The following is a 22,626-nucleotide window of genomic DNA, read 5'->3' on the forward strand; positions in this document are numbered from 1 at the left end:
AGTACTGTTCCCTCTGATACTTAGCCCTCAGGCTGTAGAAACACGTTGGGTGGAAGGGGTGAGACTGGAAGGCCAGACCAAGTTTAGCGAAGACGGAGCACTGTGAGAAGGTGAGCCCCCCCGGCCTGGCCTGTGAGAAGGGGGCCCTGGAACAGAGTTTGGAGGACTGGTGATGCCCTCATCAACCACCAACTATCCTCTGCTTCCATGAGGCCCTGGAGCTGGTCTCCACATCAACAAACAGGCTTGTGGCAGAGAAGTTCCATAAAAAGGGATTTATTGCCAAACTTCAAGAAAGGTGCTTCATAAGCAGAAGACATGGAATGCCATCCTCCTCCGGGAGGCCAGCCAGGCAGCCCCTGCATATTCCAGACCCTCCTCCCCTCCCCTGGAAGCTGGCGTCCCCCATGGGTCCAGGCTGCCAAGGCACAGGCACCTCATAGGAACCAATGGCATCAAGCCACTGAGGTGACCCCAGAGCTGCTTGCTCAGCCTGGTCACTTATCAGAGCAGGAAACTGCAGCTCTAGTCCCAGGAAGGAGGTGATTTGGTGAATGCCTCACCCAGCCCAGGTGGCTGGTGAGGGAAGGCTGTTCCCCAAAGAAGACTGCAGGGGCTACGTGAAGGTGGGCCCCTGGTGACATTCTTGCTCTCATACTGGAGACATATGGAGAGACGGGTGGACCTTGATCTAATCTGATGTATGAGGAAACCTCATACAGGCTAGGTCTGGGAGCCTAATCTGTTTAAGGAGTGTGGTTCAGGGAGGCCAATGGGGGCTCACGAGTCATGACATTGCTGCTCGCCCACACGCCTGCCCAGTCAGGCCGCAGAGTGGACACGTGCCCCTCCTGATACCTGCCACTACCCTCAAGAGCCAAACAGAAGCAGAGTAAAGAAGGAAGGGACCTGCACCTGCAGGCCTCAGTGGGCATGACTAGTGGCTGGGGGTGGGGCGATGGGCAGGAAGGCCAAAGCACGCAGCTGTGAGCTTCCCTCTCTTTCAGTAAACAAAAGTGCACTTGCAGAAACCCCTGAGCAGGCCTGTCAGAAGCTGCTCCTACTCCCACAGGCCCCAGGGAGTGGCTGTGGCCCTCAGAGCCTCCGCACCTTACAAACCCTGCCCTCAGTCCAGCCGCTGCAGCAGGACAGAGATCGGATGTGCTCTGGAGCCAGAGATGATATTGCAGGGAAAGGGTAGGGACAGAACGGACCAGGAAAGGGACAGGAGATAAAGCTCCTTCCACAAGGAAGTTCAGGAGGAGCAGTCCATGTGGAGCCGGAGCCACGGGAGGAGGGGAAAGGGGAGAGAAAAGTGATTTCAGGCCCAACAGCTGCGGTCAGCATTCAAAGAAATAACTGAGATACTGGACCCATCTGGGTTGAGAAGGAACCAAGGAGACCCAGATATAAATCCCATCTGGGAAGCACAGACGTTGGGGCAGCTTCACTCCTGAATGTTGATTTGTAATGAATTACATACAGGATTTTCTGATGCTGACATCAGGTTCACCTGAACAGGAATGTGCAAGGCTGGACCCAAGCTGGTCCAGGGGCAGGGACGAGACTACGAGACCCTTCGAGTTCCTCCTCCAGCCTGGAATCCACCAAGCCCGGCTCACCAGAGGGGAAGGCCTGCAGAATAGGAAACGGGCCCAGCGAAGGGCCACATAGCTAATGGCTTTCTCACACAGATGCCTCCCACCTGCCTTCAGAGGCCCCAGCTGGGATCCAGGTCACGGTCAACTGAAGGCCGAACCTCTGGTCTAGACCCAAGGCCCCAGCCACTTCTGGGAAGAGGTGGGTAGGGCGGGTCAGTTATGGCTTGAAGCTGCCTCTGCCATGAGGCTCTGCCTGGGAACATCTGGCCATGGAGGCTGCAGGGGGGCTCAGCTGTGCTCTATTCAGAAGTCAGGAATGTAAACTGTTGAGGGCGGGAAGTAGAGATGATGCCGCCCCCGGAAACCCCGAGCACTGTGCCAAGGCCCTGGGGCTGTTCGGAACAACCACACAAGCACAGACATCCCGAGTGTGTGCTCCCAGCCCAAGCCTAGAACCGGAGGCCCAGCCAGACAGTAGCCCTGGGCGCTACCTGGCACCTCTGGCCAGGGCAGGGAGGAAAGGATCCCAGGAGTCTCTGCAGGTCCTGGCCAAACCCCGACATGCCTGATGGCCCTTCTACAGCCTGAAGCAGCACATTTCTCGGCAGGGCTGGGCTCTGAGGGACTAAGCCGGCCAGCAGGGAATGTCCCTGGCCCGGCAGGCCCTAGGGTACGCTTCTCCTGTAGAGGGTCACCAGCTCCCTCCTCTTCTCCCGGAGCCCAGGTGCTTCCTGGTTCATCTCTTCCAGATCCCTGATCTCCTGAAGGACCTGGGTGGCCTGTCTCAGCTGCTCCACAGCCTGGCTGAGCAACGTCTCGGCGTTCACGGAGGCGGACTCACCGCCCAGCACCTTGTTCAACAGTTTCTCTGTCTTTTCCGAGGCCACCTTCACCTCCAGCTGAGCCCTATGCAGCTGCTCCCCAGGCTGCCTCCGACGTCGGGGGCCTTCCCCCAGCAGGTCCCCCAGGGAGGAGCAGCGGGGATGGAGCTGAGGTTGCGGGTCCCAGGGGGGCAGGGCGGTGGATGTCGTTGCAGCCTTTGGGGGAGTTCCTGGGGGGCCTGCAGCCTGGGATGACTGGAGGGGCTCAGGACTGTCATCCACACCATTCACTGAGACCTCTGCTGGGCCTGGAGCAGACGCCTCAGAGGCCCCAGGACTCTGAGCTGGCCCAGAAGCCTCCATGCCACTCATGGACGCTTTCAGTTTCTCCGATAAGATCTTGGGTGGGGGGGTAGGGGGCTTCCCACCCTCCCTGGGCCCAGCCTCAGAAGTCTCAGCACCCGGCACCTGGGGCGGTTCTGCACTCTCAGAGTCAGGGGCCTCCTCAGGGCTGGGGTTCTCCCAGCTCACCTTCAGCTTGTCAGGCAGGATCCTGTTGGGGGGCTGCTCAGAGTCACTGTCCTCCACCACTGGAGTCTCCGAGTCTTCTCGGCTTTCAGGGTGGGCCTCAGAGCTTGCTGGGACAGGGGCAGGGGCGCTCTGCCCCACAGGGGTCTCCATTCTGTCGCCAGCACTGCTGGTCTCAGGTGCTGGGGAAGGCTTGGCAGGAGGCATGGGTGGCCGAGGTGTCTCCCGCGGCTGGGCTGCATCAACATCGTTACTAGGGGCTAACACTGGTGGCCCGCTGTCCGGAACATCGAGGTCCAGACGTGAAAGCCCATCAGATGCGGCATTGGCTACCTGCAAGGGCAGGACATGGCATCAACTTGCATGACCGGCCACTGGGTCAGCTGTGCCCACCTACAAGAGTACTCAAGTCCTCTCATCCAGGCTTCCCATGCCCCTGGCCTCCCACGCCGTCCATGCCCTTTGCTCTGGCTTCCAAAGCTACCTGATGAGTAGCTAAAGTGATTCTCTGATGAATCCTCTCATCTCTCTCACCTCCATAAAATTCCTGATTTTGGAATCACAGGCCAGGAAGCCAGAACCAAGGTGTCCTCTCGGGCCTCAGCCTGGCTTCTTCCAGCTTGTGTAACAGGCTGCTCTTTTGAAAGGCAACTGTGCTGGCCTGGGTGGCAGGGAACATGGTTTCCAGCCCTATTTCAGCCCCCCTAGTTGGCTGTAGGCCTTGGGATGGTCCCTTCTCGGCAACCACCCACCCAGCAGGCGACAGGATCAGATCTCACACACAAGTCTCCTGCATCACCCTGCGCTCACTCGCTGTGGAGACTTCTGTCCGGCCTGCCAGCCCTCTGGGCCAGCGCTCTCCAGCCTTCCCCTGCCCAGCTGCTCAGCAGCCAGTGCCCATTCTCCTCATGTCATCACACGTGGCCCCAGACATGGGCAGCCCGAGACCACAGCTGACCGCCAGAGAACAGCTGCACCCAACAGGCAGCTGTCCCCACCTGGCCCCAGGGGCCCACAGGGACACCCAGCAGCCCCAAGGTCATGGGGACAACTCAGAGGGCCTGGAGTGGGACTGGGCAGGAGGCCCCTCACGGTCTTCACTCCCTTTCACACGCAAAGGGTGACCCGGCCTATACGTGTCCTCAGTCACGGGACACGAGTCCCTCCCTAAATTCTTCTCAGAGGGTCCCCCTCTCCAAGGCTGGCCCTCTCCATAGCTCCCAGGCTTCCTCCCTCAGACATGCCTTTCCTCTCTGGCTGCTTCAGTCACTCCCTCTGCAGGATGTTTTCCCTCAGCGGACAGACATGAACAGGCTGTCTCATCTCAAAAGCAAACCATCCAATGACCTAGACCCCCTTCTGTCTCCCTCCTTCCCCACCACGGTCTCCATCGCACCAGCACCCCCAGCTCTGGGCGCCATGACAGCCCAAAGCCGACTCCTTCTCTGAGAAACTGTGCCAGAATCATCACCATCTGCCTTTTCGCCAGTCCTGCCCCATGACTTGTGGCTGCCAACCTGGCTGATGACCCATGGTCCAGGGCCCTTCTCTCTGGATGCACCCCTCTCAGGCTTCCTCTTTCTTGGCTCCCTGGGCCCCTCATTCCTCAAAGGTAACATTTGCTGAGGTTCTTTCCTGTCCTCCAAGGTCTGAGGAAGGACTCCTCCCTTCTCCCTCCCCTGACCATAACTTCTCCCCAATTCCTTGTGTCCAGGGCCTCCTTGTGTCCTTCCCCCTCCCATGCCCGGGTCTCCTGGCATGTGGGCACTCTGACAACCATCCATGTCCACTCTGCCTCCCTGAGCCCTGAATTCAGTCACAAGCCCAAGTGGCTCTTGCTGCCCAGTGTCTCTCCACTGGCCCCTCCCTTTACACCCCTCCTGGACCTGGAGGCCCTACCTCTGCCTCTATTTCCTGGCCCCTGCCTTTCCCTGCATCAACCCAACCCATACTACCCAGGGCCTCCAACTGACATCTGGAACACACCCTTCCATCCATCCTGCCCCAAAGACCTCCACAATTTCCTCCCCCACCCCGCCTTCCCACACCATCTCCCAGTCAAAGGGACGGAGCACACCTTAAACTCCTCTGCTGGGGCCTCAAACTCACACCATTCCTTACACCCAGGACCTCCCTCACTCCAAGTCTCCCCACTGAAACCCTTCCTGTGCTTCAAGGGTCAGCTCAGCCTGATGCTAAGAGTGCTTAGGAACAAGGTAGCCCCTGAGCCCGCTGCCCCCTAAGCAGCTGGGTCCAGGCTCAACTGACCCCCAACCCTTGCAAGCTGGGGGCAAGGCCTTACCTCCTTCAGGTGGACTCTCGTAGGGGGCCGGCGCCGCTGGTCCCTACGTACGCGGTCCCGTGTCACATGCTCCAGGACACAGCTCTTATCCACCTTGACCTGGGAACGAGGAAACCGTTGTCAGTCCCCACCCAGCCTTGGGAAGGGGAAGAAATGCCCAGGTGATGATCTGACCCAGAGGTGGGGTCTGCACCTCCTCCTTGCTTGACAGGGTCAAGTGCCCCACACTGTCTCTCTGAGGCCTCTCCCTGCATCCAGGTCTCTGCTTTTCTAACCCTGTCTCTACACAGCCTTTGTCGTCTCTCTGCAACCTAAGGCTCTCCCTCTTCTGCAGCTGCCCTCTGTGCCCCAGTCTTGCTGCCCAAACGCAGGCTATCAGCCCTCACTTCTCAGTCCACCGCAAATATATAAGCAGCCCTGTGGCTGTTTTTGTGCCTAGCTGGGGGGAATGCGGAGGAGACAGCCCATGATCCCCTAGTTCCCGGCTTCCAGAAAAGGCCTTCCTTGGCCCCAATCACTCTCCCAGGACCCCTGAGGATCCTGAAAGAAAGCTCAAGAAAGACCAGCGACTCTGCTCCCCCTGGGTCGGGAAGCCTGGAGGGCACCCTCTCTGAGGGTGAGGAATGTGGGCAAGGAGTAGCCAGGAAGCCACAGTGAGAGGCATGTGGGAAATCCAGACTGAATCCCAGTGCAGCTGGTCCCTGTGATGGGGGGTGTTCTAAGACTCTTCTCCCCTGAGGTGAGACTCAGGCCCACCTGGGGGTCTTTGCAGTGGAGCAGCTGGTCCTGCTCCATCAAGGCTGTCAGCTAAGGCCATGCTCCTGTGGCCTCCAACATCCTCTCCCATGAAACGGGGACACTTTACCAAACTAGTGAAGGGCTGAATATGACAGTCACATAAGACGTGACCTGGGAGCCATGGCTGCCAGTAAGGGAACCTCGGTGTTAAGACGGAACTTGCCTGGGAGAATTCGTTCCCCATCAACCTCAGTCTTCTGCAATCCAAGGGGTCACTCTAGGTGGCCCCCAGGTCCATTTTAGCCCAAATATCTATGAATCCATAATGTCAAAGATAAACCCTCCCTAGGAGATCTGGCCCTGTGGGATACCCTTCCTGCCAAGAGTCTGATCACGGCCCTGCTGGCATCACCACTTCGGACAGGAGGCTGGATGGCCACTGCAGACAGGTAAGGAGGGCCTGGCCTAGAGACAGCCAAGCTCGGACTTCACAGCCCAACTGAAGAGTGAGTTGTCAGGCTCTCAGCTCACCCCAGACCTCTCTGCCCTGGGCCCACCTGCTGTTATGGCTGGATCTGGGTTGGAAAGGAAGCATGGTTGCAACCAGTCAAATTCTACCCATGTTTTAATTTAAAAATACATACTTAAATTTCCTTACACCTCAGTTTCCTCATCTGTAATATGGGAACACAGACATTTACTTTGAAGTGTGTTGTGAGGATTAAATGAGGGAACAACAGCAGGTGCCCCAGTGTTTGTAGCAGTGACATAATCAAGGGCTTGTCTGGGGTGGGGGGCAGGGTCCACTCTGAGATCACACGTGGAGGGAAAAGAGCCCCAGAGCAGTCCAGAGGACTGCATCGCACCTCATCGAAAGCCTTGTTCTTGCCTCGATTGATTCCTTCGTTGAGGGCTTTGATCCAGGATTCCTTCTCCTCCCCACTGGGTGCCTGGAATTTGATGTCACTGACCTGCAACAGGCATGGGTGTGAAGGATGGCAGACATTTATAAGGGTTCACACTTGGGGTCTTAGGGAAACTTCCCACCACAGCCTGAAGTCTACATTCCCACAGCTGGTCAGGAGCAAATCAAAATCATCCCCATATCAGGTCTCACACGGGGGCTCCAGAGCAAGGGAGGAAACAGACCCATCAGAGAAGGGGCCTCTCCATGTATACAGCCGCCAGGGATTTGGATTCAAATCAGCCTTGCCCAGACCTGTTCTCACCCTCTGTGACTCCCCCAGACTGCAGCCTGACCTCTGAGATTTCGCTGTGAAGTAGGAATATAGGCCCAGTCTACGTCTGCCAGACTGAGTACAACGGCACAGGCGACAGGCGTGAGGGGCGGCCATCAGAGAAGGCCCACCAGAACAAGGGCCGCCGACAGCTGCCCAGGGCCCCACACCCAGTCCTGGCCAAGTGAAGAGTCCCAGGGTCTCCGTTCTGGCCTTGAATCAGGAACTGAAAGAGAGAAAGAGTCTTAGGGGGCCCATTTCAGCCCCCTCATCATACAGATAAGGCTCATCAGAGAGATGGGACTTGGCCAAGGCGGCCTGAAGTAACCCCATGGCTCAGCCTCACATCCCCTCTCACTGAACCCCACGCCACAGGTCCCTTCCCACCTCAGGCAGGAGCTCCAAGCTCCTACATTAGAATCAGAGGCAGCTCAGAGAGGCCCCTCCTGGCCAGCCCCCAAGGTCAGACAGGAAACAGTGGAAGGAGTGAAGCCACTCAGAATGAGGAGCTGCCTTCCGTGGCGGACACAGCAGTAGGGCCCCTGAGCCAGACAGACCAGCACTCACAGCTGGCTGACCCTGCACTTCAGGGAGCTGTGAAGATCAATGATGTAGCAAAGCGTTAAACGTGGAAGTGGGCACAGACAGGGTGCTCAGTCATAGGAACTGTCACCATTTCTCTCCTGCACAAAACAGTCCTAATTTCCTTCTCTGGAAAAAGGGATGCCACTGCCTGCTACAAGCCAATGCTGAGGGAACTGAACACCCTGCTGACTCAGTGGTAAAGAATCCGCCTGCCAGTGCAGGTAATGCGGGTTCGATCCCTGGGTCTGGAGGATCCCCTGGAGGGGGAAATGGCAACTCACTGGGAAATCCCATGGACAGAGAAGCCTGGTTCACTACAGTCCATGGGGTCACACAAGAGATGGGCAAGACTTAGCGACTAAATAATAACAAAGCCAGGGCCTGGCACATAGTGGGTACTCAGTAAGTAGTTACTGAATGAACAGCTCATCAATGAATGAGCTGGCCCTTGGTTCCCGTTTTGGGGCCTCTCCCAACTCTCTGACCTCGAGATGCCCTAGTTCTTTGTCGGGCAGGTCACCAGCTGCCCATCCCGGCCCGGGTATTGGATCGTGCCTTCCCTCCTGCCGTTCTCCTGGTTATGTAACACCCGGCCCGCCTGGCCCCCTCAGCATCCTCGTTATATAACTTCCTCCTGGCTGCCTCTGAGTTCTCCTCATACAGGGCCCTGGTCCCACCCACCTCCCCACGCCAGGCACAGCCAAATGCTCATTTGCATGACCAGGGTAAATTCGATCCTGGCAGGAGATCGGCAGCTAAGTCAGAAACCCCAGGGCACCTTGGCAACTGCCTCAGCCCAGCCATCAGGGCTGCTCAGGGCTCAGGAAGGGACAGCACTGCATCTGAGCTCTGAAAGGGCCCGCTCAACCCTTTGATGGGGTTTGCGAGTACGGGGGCCCCAGGCAGCCCAACAGCCCAGCTACTGTCCCTGCTTGCAACCCGAGTCAGTGGGGTGGGGCCCCTGCCTGGTGCAGGACTTAGCATCCCAGACAGCTTGAGAAGCATACACTTGAACTCAGAAAAAGATGCAGCAAGAGTGGGGCAGAGAATGAGCACTGGCCGAGGAGTCAACATCAGAGTTCTAGTCCCACTAACCTGCAATGAGAACTGCAAGGGTCTCTTTACTAACTGGGGCCTCAATGGGACAAAAAATCCAACCACTGCACCCAACCCAAACTGTAACTCTTTTCCATTGGCCAGCCCACCTAAGCAGGCTGGGGGGAGTGTGCCAGCCCAGGGGTTCCCAAGGAGAAGGAATACGAAGTTATACAGGACCTAGCCCCACCCTAAAGAACCCAGTAATCCTGCCTGAATGAGCTAGGCATCAGAATAGAGACAGATAGAAGGGTGATCAGAATAGGGACAGAAGACCAAGAAGTTGCTCCTCTTGCCCCACCCCCACCCCACATCCTGAAGAGCCACAGGCTGTACAGATGGTCCCTCCCCAAGCCTTCCCAAGAAGCCCCAGGGCACAGGCCCCGCCAGGAGTTCACCGCCAGGAGTTCAGAAGCTAACAGGACTGGACACAGAGAAGGCCCACTTGGCTGGGAAAGGGGGGAGGACAAAATGGCAGAGAGGAAAGAAGTGGGAGGGGGAGAGAGGAGGCAGGAAAGAGGAAAGGGCCAAGCTGGCTGAAACCAGTGGGGCAGCAAGGCCCAGCAGAGGCCACCCTGCTTCCTGGCAGCGTCTGCCTGTGACCTCATGGCAGGGGTGTGGGGACGGGGAGGCAGGAGGGAGAGGGGCATGCAAGACACTGGAGTCTTTGTTTATTTGATTAGAGGGGAAAAAAGGCGGCCTCAGGACCAGACAGCCGGGGTCATGTGACCTCCTGGCCAGCCTGTGGCCTCACTGAGGATGGGAACACCCAAGGCGATAGGAGAGGAGGGTGAGGGTGCGGGGGAGCTGGGAGCGGGGGAGCTGGGAGCGGGGGAGCGGTGCTCTGTGCAGTCCACCATCTGATCTCTGGAGAGCCCCCACTCTCTGTGTGAGCTCCTGGGGTACCAAGGGTCGGGGTCCCTTGAGCTGAAACAAGGGTGGGCTGTGTTCCCACTACCCAGTAGCCCCCACCAATCACGCCACAGCCCCAACTCCCCAACTCACTGTCCTGTTCCTAGAGTCACCCAGAGCCAACCTGAACTCCTGGCTTCACTGGGGGATGAAAGGGAGGGTGTTGGCAGAAGCAGCTGAGAACACAGCTGCATAAACAGGCCGCTTACTCGGAAGGTGATGTCCCACCCTGAGTGAGGCCTGAACCACCTAGCCCACCATCAGCTGGTTCTCAGAGAAACGAGGCGGTCCACAGAACGGCACTGGCAGAGGACAGAGATGCAAGACCCCTCTGCCTACATCCACAGGCGCTCACCAAGGGACACACAGACGCAGACAACCCCTGGGCCAGGCGAGCACTCTCCTGCACACAGAGGTGCACACACGGGCCTCAGGCACACAGGCCAACCTTCCCACACAGCGCACTCTACACATCTCCCAAACACACACACACACACACACACACAAATACAGCACCACTCAGAGGGAAAGTGCGCCTCCAGAACAGGGTAGGGGTTCTAGGGCCTGAAAGACCAAAATATGGCTGCTCTCCCCATCTTCCTCATGGAACCCTAAGCAGCAGAAGTCAAGTGAAACCTGCCCCTGACCTTGGCACAACCCCATCCCTGGGATCAGAGCTCCATGCTTCCTTGCTCCCACCTACCACTGAGTGGGACAGAAGGTTATTGAGTCAAGCCATCATGGTCTCCCCCCGGGGACCATAGAGGACTGGGCTCCTGGCCCTTAAAGCTATGAAAGAATCAGAATGGCCTGGGGCAAGCCCAGACCAGGCCCGCTCCCCAGCACCCAGCTTCTGTGACTCAGCCCCTCTCTGCGAGGCTCCACATGACGAGCAGAAGCTGGGGTGAGGCACGGCCCAGCTGCAGATGGGCGCAAGCTGGTGAGCAGCACTGTGCACACCAGCCTCCAAGCTGATCTCCCTCCTGACATCTGTGAAATTCTGCCACATGGCAACACCCACCCAGACTCCCTGCCAGAGATGAGGGGTGCAAACAGCGAACTCTGTCCATGTACATAGCCTGTCCCAGGGAATGAACCTCTCAGGCAAGAGACTTCCTCCAGTTTTAGCCAAGAAAGGACAACGCAAAAGGAAGAAGGCTGGAGCTGTGGGTCTGAACATTGAAGCTAGGATGGAAGGTAGGAGGGGTGGCCCACCCAGGAAGGCCTGGGATGAAGGAAGGGTGTGGTTGCCCGACTCTGGCAGGGTGCCAAGGTCTGGTGGGGTGAAGACCTCATCCCTACCCTTCCTGCCTCAGCCCCTGGTCTCCTGTGTCCAGGCGGTGGGAGAATGCCAAGGGCCCACCTCTCAAAGACTACTTTTCAACTACAGCCCCCAGGGCCTAGAAGGGGAGACGGTAGTGGAGCTCTCGGCAGAGCCCTAAATGCACCTCCTATCAACCAGGGGCTGGGGGGATCCAAGACAAAAACAAACCAAAGGTCCCACCACAGCAGAACCTGGGTCTGAGCCTCCGCCACACTGAACAGAGACCCATCAGGCTTGCATCCTGGGGCCCAGACTGTTTCAAGAACCTTCCAGGGTGACCTTCCCCAGCAGACCCTGGCCTGGAGGGAGGTCAGCCAGCAGCGGGCTCAGCCCTACCTTGTTCCCCGGGGACCGCAGCAGGATAAAGCGATGCTTCCGCTTGAGGAGGGCACGAAGGTCCTGGCACTTCTCATAGCTGCCCAGCTCCACTGTCTCCACACACTTCTGCTCATCCTGGGAGGGAGACAGAGGGAACACAGTAAGCGCCAGATGCCCCTAGACCCTCAAACACCCAGGCCCACCCCAGAGCCTGATCCCACTCAATGAGGGCATTGCTTGGTCAGAGGGGGCCCTCGGGCTGCCAATCAACCACCAAGAGGTGGCATTCAGACCCGGCAAGTAGACGATGTTCAGTCCACACTGGTTGGAGGGATGTCCTCAAAGCTCTCCATCCATATAAGAAATGGGCTCTCAGCACAAAGGTAGGTAGCAGGATTGATTCAGATACGCCTAAGGCCAAAGGAGGAAATGGGGGAAGCTGGAAGGGCTTAGGCAAGTGTGCCTGGGAGTCCGTGCAGGCCCAGAAGCCAGGCAGAGATCAGTGCAAGAGGTGGCCTGGAAGGAGGAGCAAGTTGAAAGGAAAAAAAGGCTTTCCAGGTAGAGCCACAGAGAGAAGCTGTTTGGGGCTATAAGACCTGACTTCACCACAGTGATCCGGAGTTGACTTCCCCACTGGGCATCTTCCTCTTCTGACCCTTCACCTGGGGTGAGAGGCCACTCTCCGTGGCCAGCACAACAGACAGGGCAAGAGCTCCTTCAAGAGCATCCCGAGCCTGTCACCATGAGGATTCATCACTAGTAGGGCTGGTGGCCGGACAGTGACCAGTCTCTTCTTGGCCACCTCTGGACACTGCCCGGGCCACCTTCCCTCACGCCAGCCCTGGCTCTTGAGTGTATTCTCCTCCTGGGCTCCACCCGCCAGGGGCCTCTCCAGCAAGTGGCCTGGGACATGCTCCTCCCTCAGTGGTGGTCAGCTGCTTCCTATTCTGGGGAAGACTAGGCTGAGACAGCTTCCTCAGTGTGTCACACTCTCCCCCTGGAGACTCCAGGGAAGTAGTTGCATGCCCTGGGAGACTGGCTGGCAAGTGAAGTCAACTCTTGCTGTTGACACCATGCAGAGCCAGCAAGAGCATCCAACCAGGGACCACTTCAGGGCTCTGCAGTTTTGGGTGGAATATCTGGGAGGGAGGCAGTTGACTCGATTCTTTGCAGAGGAAATACCCCAATTTCCCTCCATGATAATTCTCACCTACGAAGAAACCCTGACACTTAGCAAGCCCTTTTGCTTCCCTGATTTTCCAGAGTCCCTCAAGCACCCTGAAATCCTAGAATCCCAGGATTTGCCTCATTTTATAGAGAAAAAGACCCACTCCAGTGTTCTTGCCTGGAGAATCCCAGGGACGGGGAGCCTGGTGGGCTGCCGTCTATGGGGTCGCACAGAGTCTGACACGACTGAAGTGACTTAGCAGCAGCAGCAGCAGCATAGAAAAAAAGAATGAGACCTGAAGGCAAAGGGAACTGCCCTAGGGCACAGACCCAAATATGGGCTTCCTCAGTGGCTCAGCAGTAAAGAATCCACCTGCAATGCAGGAGACACAGGAAATAGGGGTTTGACCTTGGGTCAGGAAAATCCTCTGGAAGAGGACATGGCACCCACTCCAGTATTCTTGCCAGGAAAATCCCATGGACTGAGGAGCCTGGCAGGTGACAATCCATAGGATCACAAAAGAGTCGGACCTGACTGAGCAACCTACCACACATAGACCCAAACATAGGAGCAGTGCCAAATGGAAACACACATCCTCTGACTTCCAAGCCAGAGCCCGTTTAGCACGCCACACTCCTTCCAGCCAGAGCCAGAGGCTGGACAGTGGCCCTAGCAGCAGGTTGCTCTGCACTAGTGGTCCTCCAGGTGTGGTACCTGGGCCAGCAGCAGTCGCATCACCTGGGGACTTGTCAGAAATGCTCATCCTCAAGCCCCCACCCTATTGAATCATAATCTTGGGGGAATGTGCCAGCAATCTGAGTTTTAACAAGCCCTCCAGGTGATTCTGATATTTGCAAAAGCTTGCAAACCTCTGCCCTACACCAGAGATTCTCAACCTTGGTGGTACCTGGTAGCTTTAAAAATCCCCATGCCCAGGCAACATCCCAGACCAATTACATTAGGATCCCTGGAGGACAGAGCCCAGACATTAGTATTTTCCAAAGCAGATGACTGTACAGCTAAGGTTTGTAACCACTGACCTACTCTCTCTTCAGCCCCTCAGGGAAAGGGCAATAGGTAGCCAGGGTGACCTGTCTCTCCCATCTAGATTCAAACAAGTATCTTTTCCCATTCCTGCCTCCATGCACCTCTTTCCAATCCTTAGTCTTCAATCCACTGCAAGTGTCCACACTCAACAAAAGGCTGGTAAAATCCACCTGCTCCAGGAAGCTGCCCTGCTCTCCCACACAAGCCTGAGCCCCAGTGCTCTCTCTCCTCTGACATTCCCCATCTGCAGGCATCTTACTAGGCGCTAGGGACACGCTGTCATGGGGAAGGACGTCCTAACTCCCTGGAGCCACCGCTCTCCACCTCTGTTGCCTGTGTCTCCTTTCTGTTCCCCTGCCAGTGTCCTATAAGGAGCAGCGCTCCAGAGGAAAAGTTTGCTAAACTGAATGCCTGACTCTGAGCAAGACTCCAGGTTTCTTCCCTCCGATCCCATAGAGAGATCCTCACCTACCTACCCCATGTGCACAGGCCTCCCCACACTGGGAAGATAACTGGGCCAAACACACCCTCCTCTGTCTGGAAACAAAAGGTCAGTCCATCTCCACCACCCAGTTCCCCACCACTGCCTGACCTGGGTCTCCTCTCAACCTGAATCGCTGAATCATCTGGCCCTTCTGCAGCTCAGAAAAATCGGATAATCCAGCAGGCACTGGGCGGGGACAACACTTTTGGAATGTCAGCCTCACTGACAGCAAAGAAACAGCCAAGAGTCATTCGCACTCGCCTAGTTCCTTACATCAGAAAGGGGAATTGAACATTTCTCAATTCCCTCTCCTGTGCCAAGCTCCCCCACCCCTGAGTACTAAGTTCTTGAAACTGCCTTGAGGTTTTTAATAGTGTTTTTTTTTTTTTAAAGCGTGATTTAGACTTTTCATGTTTAGGGGATGTGAAATCCTTCCTGCTTCCCAGACGCACCCAGATGTAGAGAGGTGGCCCAGGACAAGGCTGGCAGCACCTGACGAGCTGACAGCTGGGGGCCTGTCATCAATTCTTATGGTAGCTGGAACTGGAGGAGGCTGTGACAGCCCTCTTTACTTATAAAAATAGCCCCCTGCAGCCACTACAGCATATCCTGATTTGGTGGCAGTGCAGAACATCTGGGGACTGTCTGCATAATTCACCCCCTTGGCCTTCTCTGGCTGTTTCTCTGACACCCCAGCTCCACAAGCCTGGGGACTCAGCCAGGAAAGGTGAGGTGCATCTCAAAGGCAGCTCCTTTAAATGCCTAGCTCTCTCTTGGCCTGGGACAAGGACAAATTGACCAGGTCAGCCTGAGGCACACCAACAGGCGCTGATGGGGAACAGGCAGGATCCCCATTCCCCTGCCCCCAGCCCAGTTCTTCCCCACATACCCATTCGTCAGAGGCACACAGCAACAGCCCTCTTAGAGCCTCAACCCCAAAACACAAAGAGCATTCCCAAGTAAAGACCACCTTTTCGCCCCAGGTCTTCACCCAGAACTTAATCAACACTGACTCAACACACAACTTCCACATGCTGGGTTGTCTAAATTCCAAGCCTTCCAAAATGAAAAGGGGCACGAGTCTGAAGTGGAAAGATGCGGGGACTGTGAGAGGCACAAGGACAGCAAAAGAGGCAACCGGAAGGTTGATGTTAAAGGAGAAAGAAAAGCTGAAAAGTACAGTCCGGCAGTAGGAACAGCTGGCTCACCAGTGACTGAGTCACTAAGGAAGACTGTTTAGGCCAGCACCTTCTGCTGAAGCAGGCAGACAAGAATATCCAACATATTTTAGAGCAGCGGTCCCCAAACTTTTGGTCACCAGGAAACTATTTTGTGGAAGATCACTTTTCCGTGGAGCAGCGGTAGGAGGATGGTTTTGGGGTGATTCAAGCACGTTTCGTTTACTGTGCACTTTATTTCTAATCTAATGCTGCCGCTGATCCAACAGAGGTACCGGTCCTTGACCTCAACGTTGGGGCACCCCTGTTTTAGAGGACTTCCATAAAAAACAAGTTTTAGAGTTTACTTGCTGGCATAACTGGATGGAGAGCTCCCTGACTTTGGGTCTAGATCTGACCTTCTTTTACTGAGATGCACAGGATCTGGCCACCCTGGGCCTCAGGATCCTCCTCTGTAGCATGTGACATGACGGCTGCTCTTCAGGGACTGTCGTGAGCATCGTCCAAGAAGTTGCTGTGAAGTTGCTCAGTCGTGTCCGACTCTTTGCAACCCCATGGACTGTAGCCCACCACGCTCCTCCGTCCATGGAATTTTCCAGGCAAGAGTACTGGGGTGGGTTGCCATTTCCTTTTCCAGGGGATCTTCCCAACCCAGGGACTGAACTCGGGTCTTCCACATTGCAGGCAGACGCTTTACCATCTGAGCTACCAGGGAAGCCCATAGTCCAAAAGGGGTAGGCAAGATTGCCAAACAAGAATGAGAAGTAAGTATTATTTCTACTCTCATTACTGAGTCGAGCAAGCTTCAGTTTTCTGGAAACTTCACGTAAGTGGAACCTAGCCCCGGGACAGCAAGCTGCAGAGTAGGTAGCCAGCTGAGGAGATGCACGCATCCCTACCCACATACACCTCAAAGAGCCCTCATCTGGGAGCCCTACACTTACATCCAGAGGTACTGCCTTTGCACTGCACAGGCCCAGAAAAAACCAGGCACTTGCCCAAGGTTGCACAGCACGTCCAAAGTGAAACAACGGGCCAGGATCCCTTTCTGGCCTGGGCTGCCCTCACTTGGCTCCCCAACGCAGAACACTCAGACTCAAGAGCAGGCCGGTCCTTACCTCATTCTCGTAGACCAGCAACTGGGCCTGGCAGAGGAGCAGGTAGCGGTCCTTCCAGAGCCCTAGGAAGCCCCCGCTGCTCTTCTTGATCCAGCCAGCCTTGTCCGCCGTCTGCGCACTCCGAGGCTTCTGGCCCCCCTCCTTCACACCCTATAACAGAGCATTCGGACACACCATGAGGGCTGCTGCCCGGAGGCCACACGGAGATGTATCCCTCTGCTGGATATCACCTTACGTGAATTTCCCCCCCAATCCCTGAGGCAGTTACTCTCAATCCAGTATCAGAGATGGAAATAACAGCAGCCACAATAATAACCACAGGCACCGTATATTGAGTCACTGTATTATGTTTTACACAAACTGCCTAATTTAACCCATGCAACTACCCTCCTAGATGGTAGCATCCTCATCCACATATCACTGCAGACTGAAGCTCCGACAGGGGACGTGACTTACCAGAGTCAAACCACTGGAAGGACAAAATCAGAATTCACACTGGGCCTCTGACCTCGCATTCCCCTCCACTATTCTGCTCCCCGTGTATTCATTCAACCACGTCAACACACGTGGTACTGAGCACCCACAATGTCAAGGATGCTGGAGTAGGCAGGGAAGAATAAAAATAACACATCTCTGCCCTTTCAGAACTGGCAATGCAGGGAAGGAGGAGCTGAACAAATAAACACCAGAGATAAACACACGAACAAGTGTGAAATGCTATGAAGCTATCAGTGAGAGTTAAGTGAAGAGGAGGGAGTAAGACAGGATGGTGGGGGACCTGGGTCAGGTCAGGGTGGCATAGGCCTCTCAGAAAAAAGGATGTCCAAGCAGGATCAGAAGGATGGGAGGAGGCAGGCAGACAGAATGCTAATCTTCCTCCTCACTCCTGCCTTTCCAGAGAGCCCTCTCGGCAGCCCCTGCGTCCGGCCCCAAAGCAGAAGGTTCCACTGCCCTCACCCATGCCCCAGGTCAGGACTTTAGCGCAGCCACCCCACTTGACGAGGGCTGCCTTCAACCAGAGGCAGGTACAGGAGGTAAACTCAAACCCTTCTCGAGGACATAGCAGCCACCCTGGAGCCTTCAGGCCAGTCACTGACATCTCGTGCCTCTTGGTTAGCCACCTAGGTAGCTGGGTGCCAGGTATATGCCTACCAGGTGGGGCCAAATTCACATTTAGTACTCTGCACCCAGTACTGTTTCTTTACACCTAATGGGTGCTTGAGAAAACCTGTGAAATGAAAATAAAAATACACCCAGTTTGCTAACCACTTTGCTTCAATGACTGGTACCCACAGTGCTGAGTGTGAAGGGGAGGGTGGAGGAGAAGGGGCTAAGAGCATGTCAGAATCTACAGGATGCTAGAAGGAAATCAGCACTGACTAATTTTGACTACTTTATAATTTACATAAAGCTTAAAAAGGGGGGCTCCAGTTAAAAGGAGCACATCTCTCCCCAGAGATACCCTGTGGCCACCAATGCTTTTAGAAGGACAAGTCCAGAGAGAAGAGCAGTGAGCTGTCAGGAGTGGGGCAGGGCATGGCCTCCCTGAGCTCCATCACAGCAGGGAACCCCCAGTCTGGTCCTTACTGTGGCCCCCTCCCCCACTGCACTGCACACTCCGCTGGTTAGGAGTCTGAGCTTTGAAGCCCAAGCCACACAGACCAGAGGCAAGTCACATGATCTCTCTGAGCCTCAGTTTCTTCATTGGTGACATGCTGATATTTACAAAAGTTGCAAGGACTGTAACTCTGTGAGGCTGGGGATTTTTGTTTTGTTTACTGTTGTATCCCCAGTGGCTAGACAGTGTCTGGTACACAGTAGGTGCTCAATAAATGTTTGTTGCTAAATAAAAAGATACAACATATAAAGCAATGCCTAGGACCCCTAAACTTAGTCAATGGCAGCTGTCACTGTTACTGTTGTCATTGCCTTTCCCTCTGCCTCTCAGGGACCCTGTCCCTGCCTGGTTCAGAATTCAAGACAAGACCTATCTGGGCTCAGCTGCTGGGCCTCAATGCCCCCAGGAGCTCCAGGAATATGAGGTGCCCCCTAAAGATCTCTCTCTAACTTATAGATGGCAAGAGAAATGGAGAAGTGGAATAGTCCCAAATGGTGTTCCCGGATGGAGGATGAGGAAGTGAGAGGCTTGCTGACAGGCTAGTTATGAGCCACCCTTATTAGGAGAAAGGACTTCGGGGCCCTTTGACAAGAAGGGGGGCTCTAGCATCCTACTATGCACCCAAAGCCCCATCCTCATCACTTGTGTTCAGCCCTATGGGCTGTGTGACCCATTGAGGCCTTCTCCACTCAGGGACCCCTGCAAGCTGGCCTAGGCCCAGGGCTGGAGGGGAAGAAGTGGGACAAGGGAAGTCCCACCCCCACATTTGACATGTCACACCCCTCCATTAGCAACTACAGCAGCTGGCCACCCCCCCACCCCCACCCTGCCTGCAGACTTAGGCTTCTCTTACACAACAGCAGCCCAGATCTCCCACCTCTGAGCTCCAAACTTGCCTCCTGTTTCCAGGGGCCCACCCACGACCCCATGGGATCTCACAGCCCCTCTACTTGTGACCTCTCCTGCCTGCCTCACCGACAGCCCGAGATGTGAAAACTTCCTGCCAGCTGGAAGCTCCGGGGGCAAGGCTGGAAGCTTGTGTCCTGATGCATCCTCTTTGCAAGTAGCGGAGCAGCGTCCAGTGACTGCCATGATTGTATGAGCCAGAAGCAAGTCCAGAGCCTTCAGGGATGTGGATATCAGCATGGGGCTGAGACAAGGCACTCGGGGATGGGGGTGACAACTGAGGGACTGGAGGTGGTACAAACCCAAGCCCGTAGGTGGGTCTCCTGGCCAGGAATCAGTCACAGCAGATACCAGCATACAGGCCTGGCTGGAGGTCAGAGTCCCGCTACCCTTCACCCAGTCCCTCTCCTGCCCCTCAGACACTCTCCCACGAGGAGGCTGGCTATCTATGTCCCAGTAAGTTTTAATAAGTGGCCCTTCCCCTTGGTAGGGCTCAGAGGGGAGATTTTGTCCTGCTCACCCCAGTTTCTTGGCCTCCTCTCTCATTGACCAGCTGACCACTCTTCTTCCTATTTCGCCCTCTCTTCTCCCCCGCATCCTCACTCAAGCCCCTCCCCGTGCCCACCGTGAGCAGCTTCTGAGGCACCCCTGGGCACCAGCCTGGCTCTGCTTTGCCTGAAAGGGGAGGGTCTCTGGGTCATTTGAAAGAAGAAAGGTCAAAGAAAGGTCAAAGAAAGGAAAAGACATCAGGTCAGCCCAGCCCTGTGCACAGAAAGGAACCATGCCAGGGAGAGACAGACCAGCAGAAAAGAACTTGCTGGCACCTCACATCACAGAAAGCGTGGGATAATGACCTTTGCTCTTGAACTGGTCTAAACCCCATGATGCTCTGACCAAACTCTGTTAAGAACCCACCATGTCAGAGCCCTGTGATGGGGCAATCAGAGAGAGGAAGCACAGGCTCTGCGTGGGGAACTTCCAGTCCGATGGGCACAACACAGACCCCGCACAAGGGAAACCCCCAGTCTGGGGGCTGGGTGGGCACCCTCTGCTTGAGAGGATCCCAGTCCGTTGGGAGGGCTCCAGCACCTACCCAGACGGGTACCCAGTCTTGGCTCTCTGGTACGGCAAGGGCTTGGCATTAGTTTGGGAAGCCCTTGCAGAAGGAAGGGTTTTGGCAGGATTGTGAGAAAGGAGACACATATCTTGGCCCAGAGAAGGGCATCAAAGACCCTACATTTTCAACCCCTTCACTACAGGATGAGAAGTTGCAGGCCAGAAAGAGTCGAAGATTAGCTCAAGGTCCCAAAACCTGTACTGGGACAGGCCACTGCCCTGCCACTCTCTAGATGGGTAAGGGCAAAGGAGCAGCCTGGTGCCACTGGAGGCCAAGCCAGGGAAAGGCATGGCTGAGAGGAGGGGGCAGAACCCCAGGGCGGAGACAGGAAAGCCTGAGTCCAGTTGCAACAGTAACCTCATACTGATCACTGCAGCTTTCAAAGCTTTTGCACATAAACCATCACATTTCTGGACTGCCCACCTCCTTCATTTTACAGATGGGGAAACTATGGCCCTGAGAACACAGATGGACAGACACCCAGTGGACCCGCACTTCCGCACCAAACCTCAACCTGATGAAACTACCATCCTATTATATGGAGGAGGTAACTGAGGGGCCTTGGCACCAGTGTGCCTGGGGAGGAAGTTCAAAGCTAGGGGTAGAACTAAAGGAGCCATTTGGGAGTGAGGTGAGGAGGCCAGCCTGGGGTCATGGGGCAGAGAAGGTGACTACAATCTGAGCAGTGTTTAAGAGAAAGGAGGATGGGTTCTGAGGCCTGGAGAAAAAAGAGGAAGTGGTGGGGAGAAGAAATGGGAGGAAAAGAGGGATGCCAAAGGAGGGGTAGAGAACAGGGAACCCCTGGTCATGTGGGGAGGTGGTGGGCAAAGCCCATACCCTAGGTATGCAGGGAGCTTTTGGCATCTGGGAGTTAGTAAATGGCAACGTTAGAGACTCAAGACCAGAGGAGTAGAGGGCTGGGTTGACCACCAGACAAGCCATTGGACGAGGAGGCCCCAGGAGAACTTCCCTTAATTGAGGGGGGTGCGGTGGCCAGAGCAGCTCGGAGATCGAGTAGTCCTGTCCCACATCCTCTGGGAGAAGAGGAGAGGAAGAAGCCCAGGCCTCACAGCAAGGGTAAGGGAGCCCCACCCCTGTCAGCAAGAAACCACAGCAAATCATAGTGGCCTGACTGTGCCCCCTATTTCCACCCACTCTGAGAGAAGGGGCTACAATCAAGACCGGGGGAGGAGACCAGGCCCAATATTTTATAGAAGAGGAAATGCAGGCTTAGAGGGGAAGTGACTTATCTACCATCCCACAGAAGTGCAGGGCCTGGCCTGAGGGAACTCGGACAGATACCGCAGCTGCTCCTGGACAGTGTTCCCAGGAAGCAGGGAGATGAGCACGGATGGGGACACAGGCAGTCTGGTCCCCAGCTGGCCAGGGTTGCCCCAAGAGCGAAGGTTTCATTTTTCCTCCCCACCTATCCAGGCAAAGACACAGCCCCTCCCCTCCGTTTGGGAGGGGCAGAAGCTGAGACCCCCTTGGGGGACCAGAAGCAAAATCCTCTAGTCTCAGCAGGCCCCTCCCTAGTTTATTCATTCCACAGTCACACATTAAGTGCTGGCAGTGTGCCTGGAAGAGGGGGCTACTGAGAGAACTGAGTTTGCAAGTAAAGGGTGGGGGTCACAGAGTGCTTGACCACACTCCAGACCATGAAGGTCCTGAGGTTGGAATGAGGGAGGCTCAAGGGCCACTGCTGGTCCAGCTGACCAGCTCCTCCAGGGAATCAGCCCTCCAGGGATGTGAGGATGGCAGGGGCAGGGATCAGCCTTGATCAGGGCCTGACACCTAATCAGGGAAGAAGCTGGACCCACCAGGGATAAAGGACCTACAGGGATTTAGGGGAGAAAACACAACTTCTCCAGTCCTCCAGCCACCAGACAGAGTCACAGCCTCAAGATTCCTTGAGACAAGGACTCCAGGACCCACAGACCCACAACACACACACACACACACACACACACACACACACACACACACACACTGTGCCCTTTTAGGATCCGACGTGGAGCACAGGGAGTCAGTGATAACAAGGGCTCGAGCCCAGCGACTCAGGCTACTTTCAGCAAGTCATCAAACTCACCGGAGCCTCAGTCTCTCCATCTGTCCAGTGGGAACAACCAGCACCACCATGATCATAGTTGGTGGGAGAAGACAGAAATAATGAAGGAGAATGGGTCTGCGATCCCTTACTCCCGCTCCCGCCTCATCTCATTGGGCCTAGGCTCTGCCTGGGGGATTGGCGTGGACAGGGTGGGTGGGGGTGTCCGGAGACCCGCCGCAGGAGAGGGGCTGGCTGGAACAAGGGCCTGAGCCAGGCTCCCCAACCGCCGCAAGAGTCTCAAAGACCCCAGCCCAGGCCCCTCGACTGGCCCGGCCCTCACCTCCTCTTCCATGACGAGTCCGCTGAGGTCCGGCTGCTCGACCGCTCGGCCGCTCACTCCCGGCGCCGCGCGGTCTCCGATACCTCCATCAACCGCCGGCCGGGCGGCGGCTCTGCGCGTTCTGTCCCGCTGGCTGCC

The 22,626-nt window shown here is 56.0% G+C and overlaps 1 protein-coding gene across 2 annotated transcripts; it reads right to left on the reverse strand.

Annotated features, from left to right (window-relative positions):
- Window positions 1-260: 260 nt before the first annotated feature.
- PLEKHO2 (pleckstrin homology domain containing O2) lies at window positions 261-22,626 on the reverse strand. 2 transcript variants are annotated; one of them, XM_061430990.1, is made up of 6 exons: window positions 22,489-22,625; window positions 16,458-16,607; window positions 11,481-11,597; window positions 6,857-6,961; window positions 5,253-5,351; window positions 261-3,283 (listed from the first exon to the last, which is right to left on the reverse strand). In XM_061430990.1, exons 1-6 carry the CDS (start codon window positions 22,498-22,500, stop codon window positions 2,267-2,269), a joined length of 1,500 nt encoding a protein of 499 aa, XP_061286974.1. In that variant the 5' UTR covers window positions 22,501-22,625; the 3' UTR covers window positions 261-2,266. The 2 variants fall into 2 exon arrangements, with proteins under 2 accessions (XP_061286974.1, XP_061286975.1); XM_061430991.1 differs by lacking the exon at window positions 6,857-6,961 and having other exon boundaries at window positions 22,489-22,626.

The sequence above is a fragment of the Bos javanicus genome, chromosome 10 (genome assembly GCF_032452875.1).
Source record: "Bos javanicus breed banteng chromosome 10, ARS-OSU_banteng_1.0, whole genome shotgun sequence".
NCBI classification, from domain to species: Eukaryota; Metazoa; Chordata; class Mammalia; order Artiodactyla; family Bovidae; genus Bos; species Bos javanicus.

Coding starts and splice junctions, on each gene's coding strand:
- PLEKHO2 (XM_061430990.1), bottom strand. Junction 6,962..11,480: donor TGCGGTCCCCGGGGAACAAG/GTAGGGCTGAGC, acceptor TGCCTGTTGCAG/GTCAGTGACATCAAATTCCA. Junction 3,284..5,252: donor CGAGAGTCCACCTGAAGGAG/GTAAGGCCTTGC, acceptor CTGCCCTTGCAG/GTAGCCAATGCCGCATCTGA.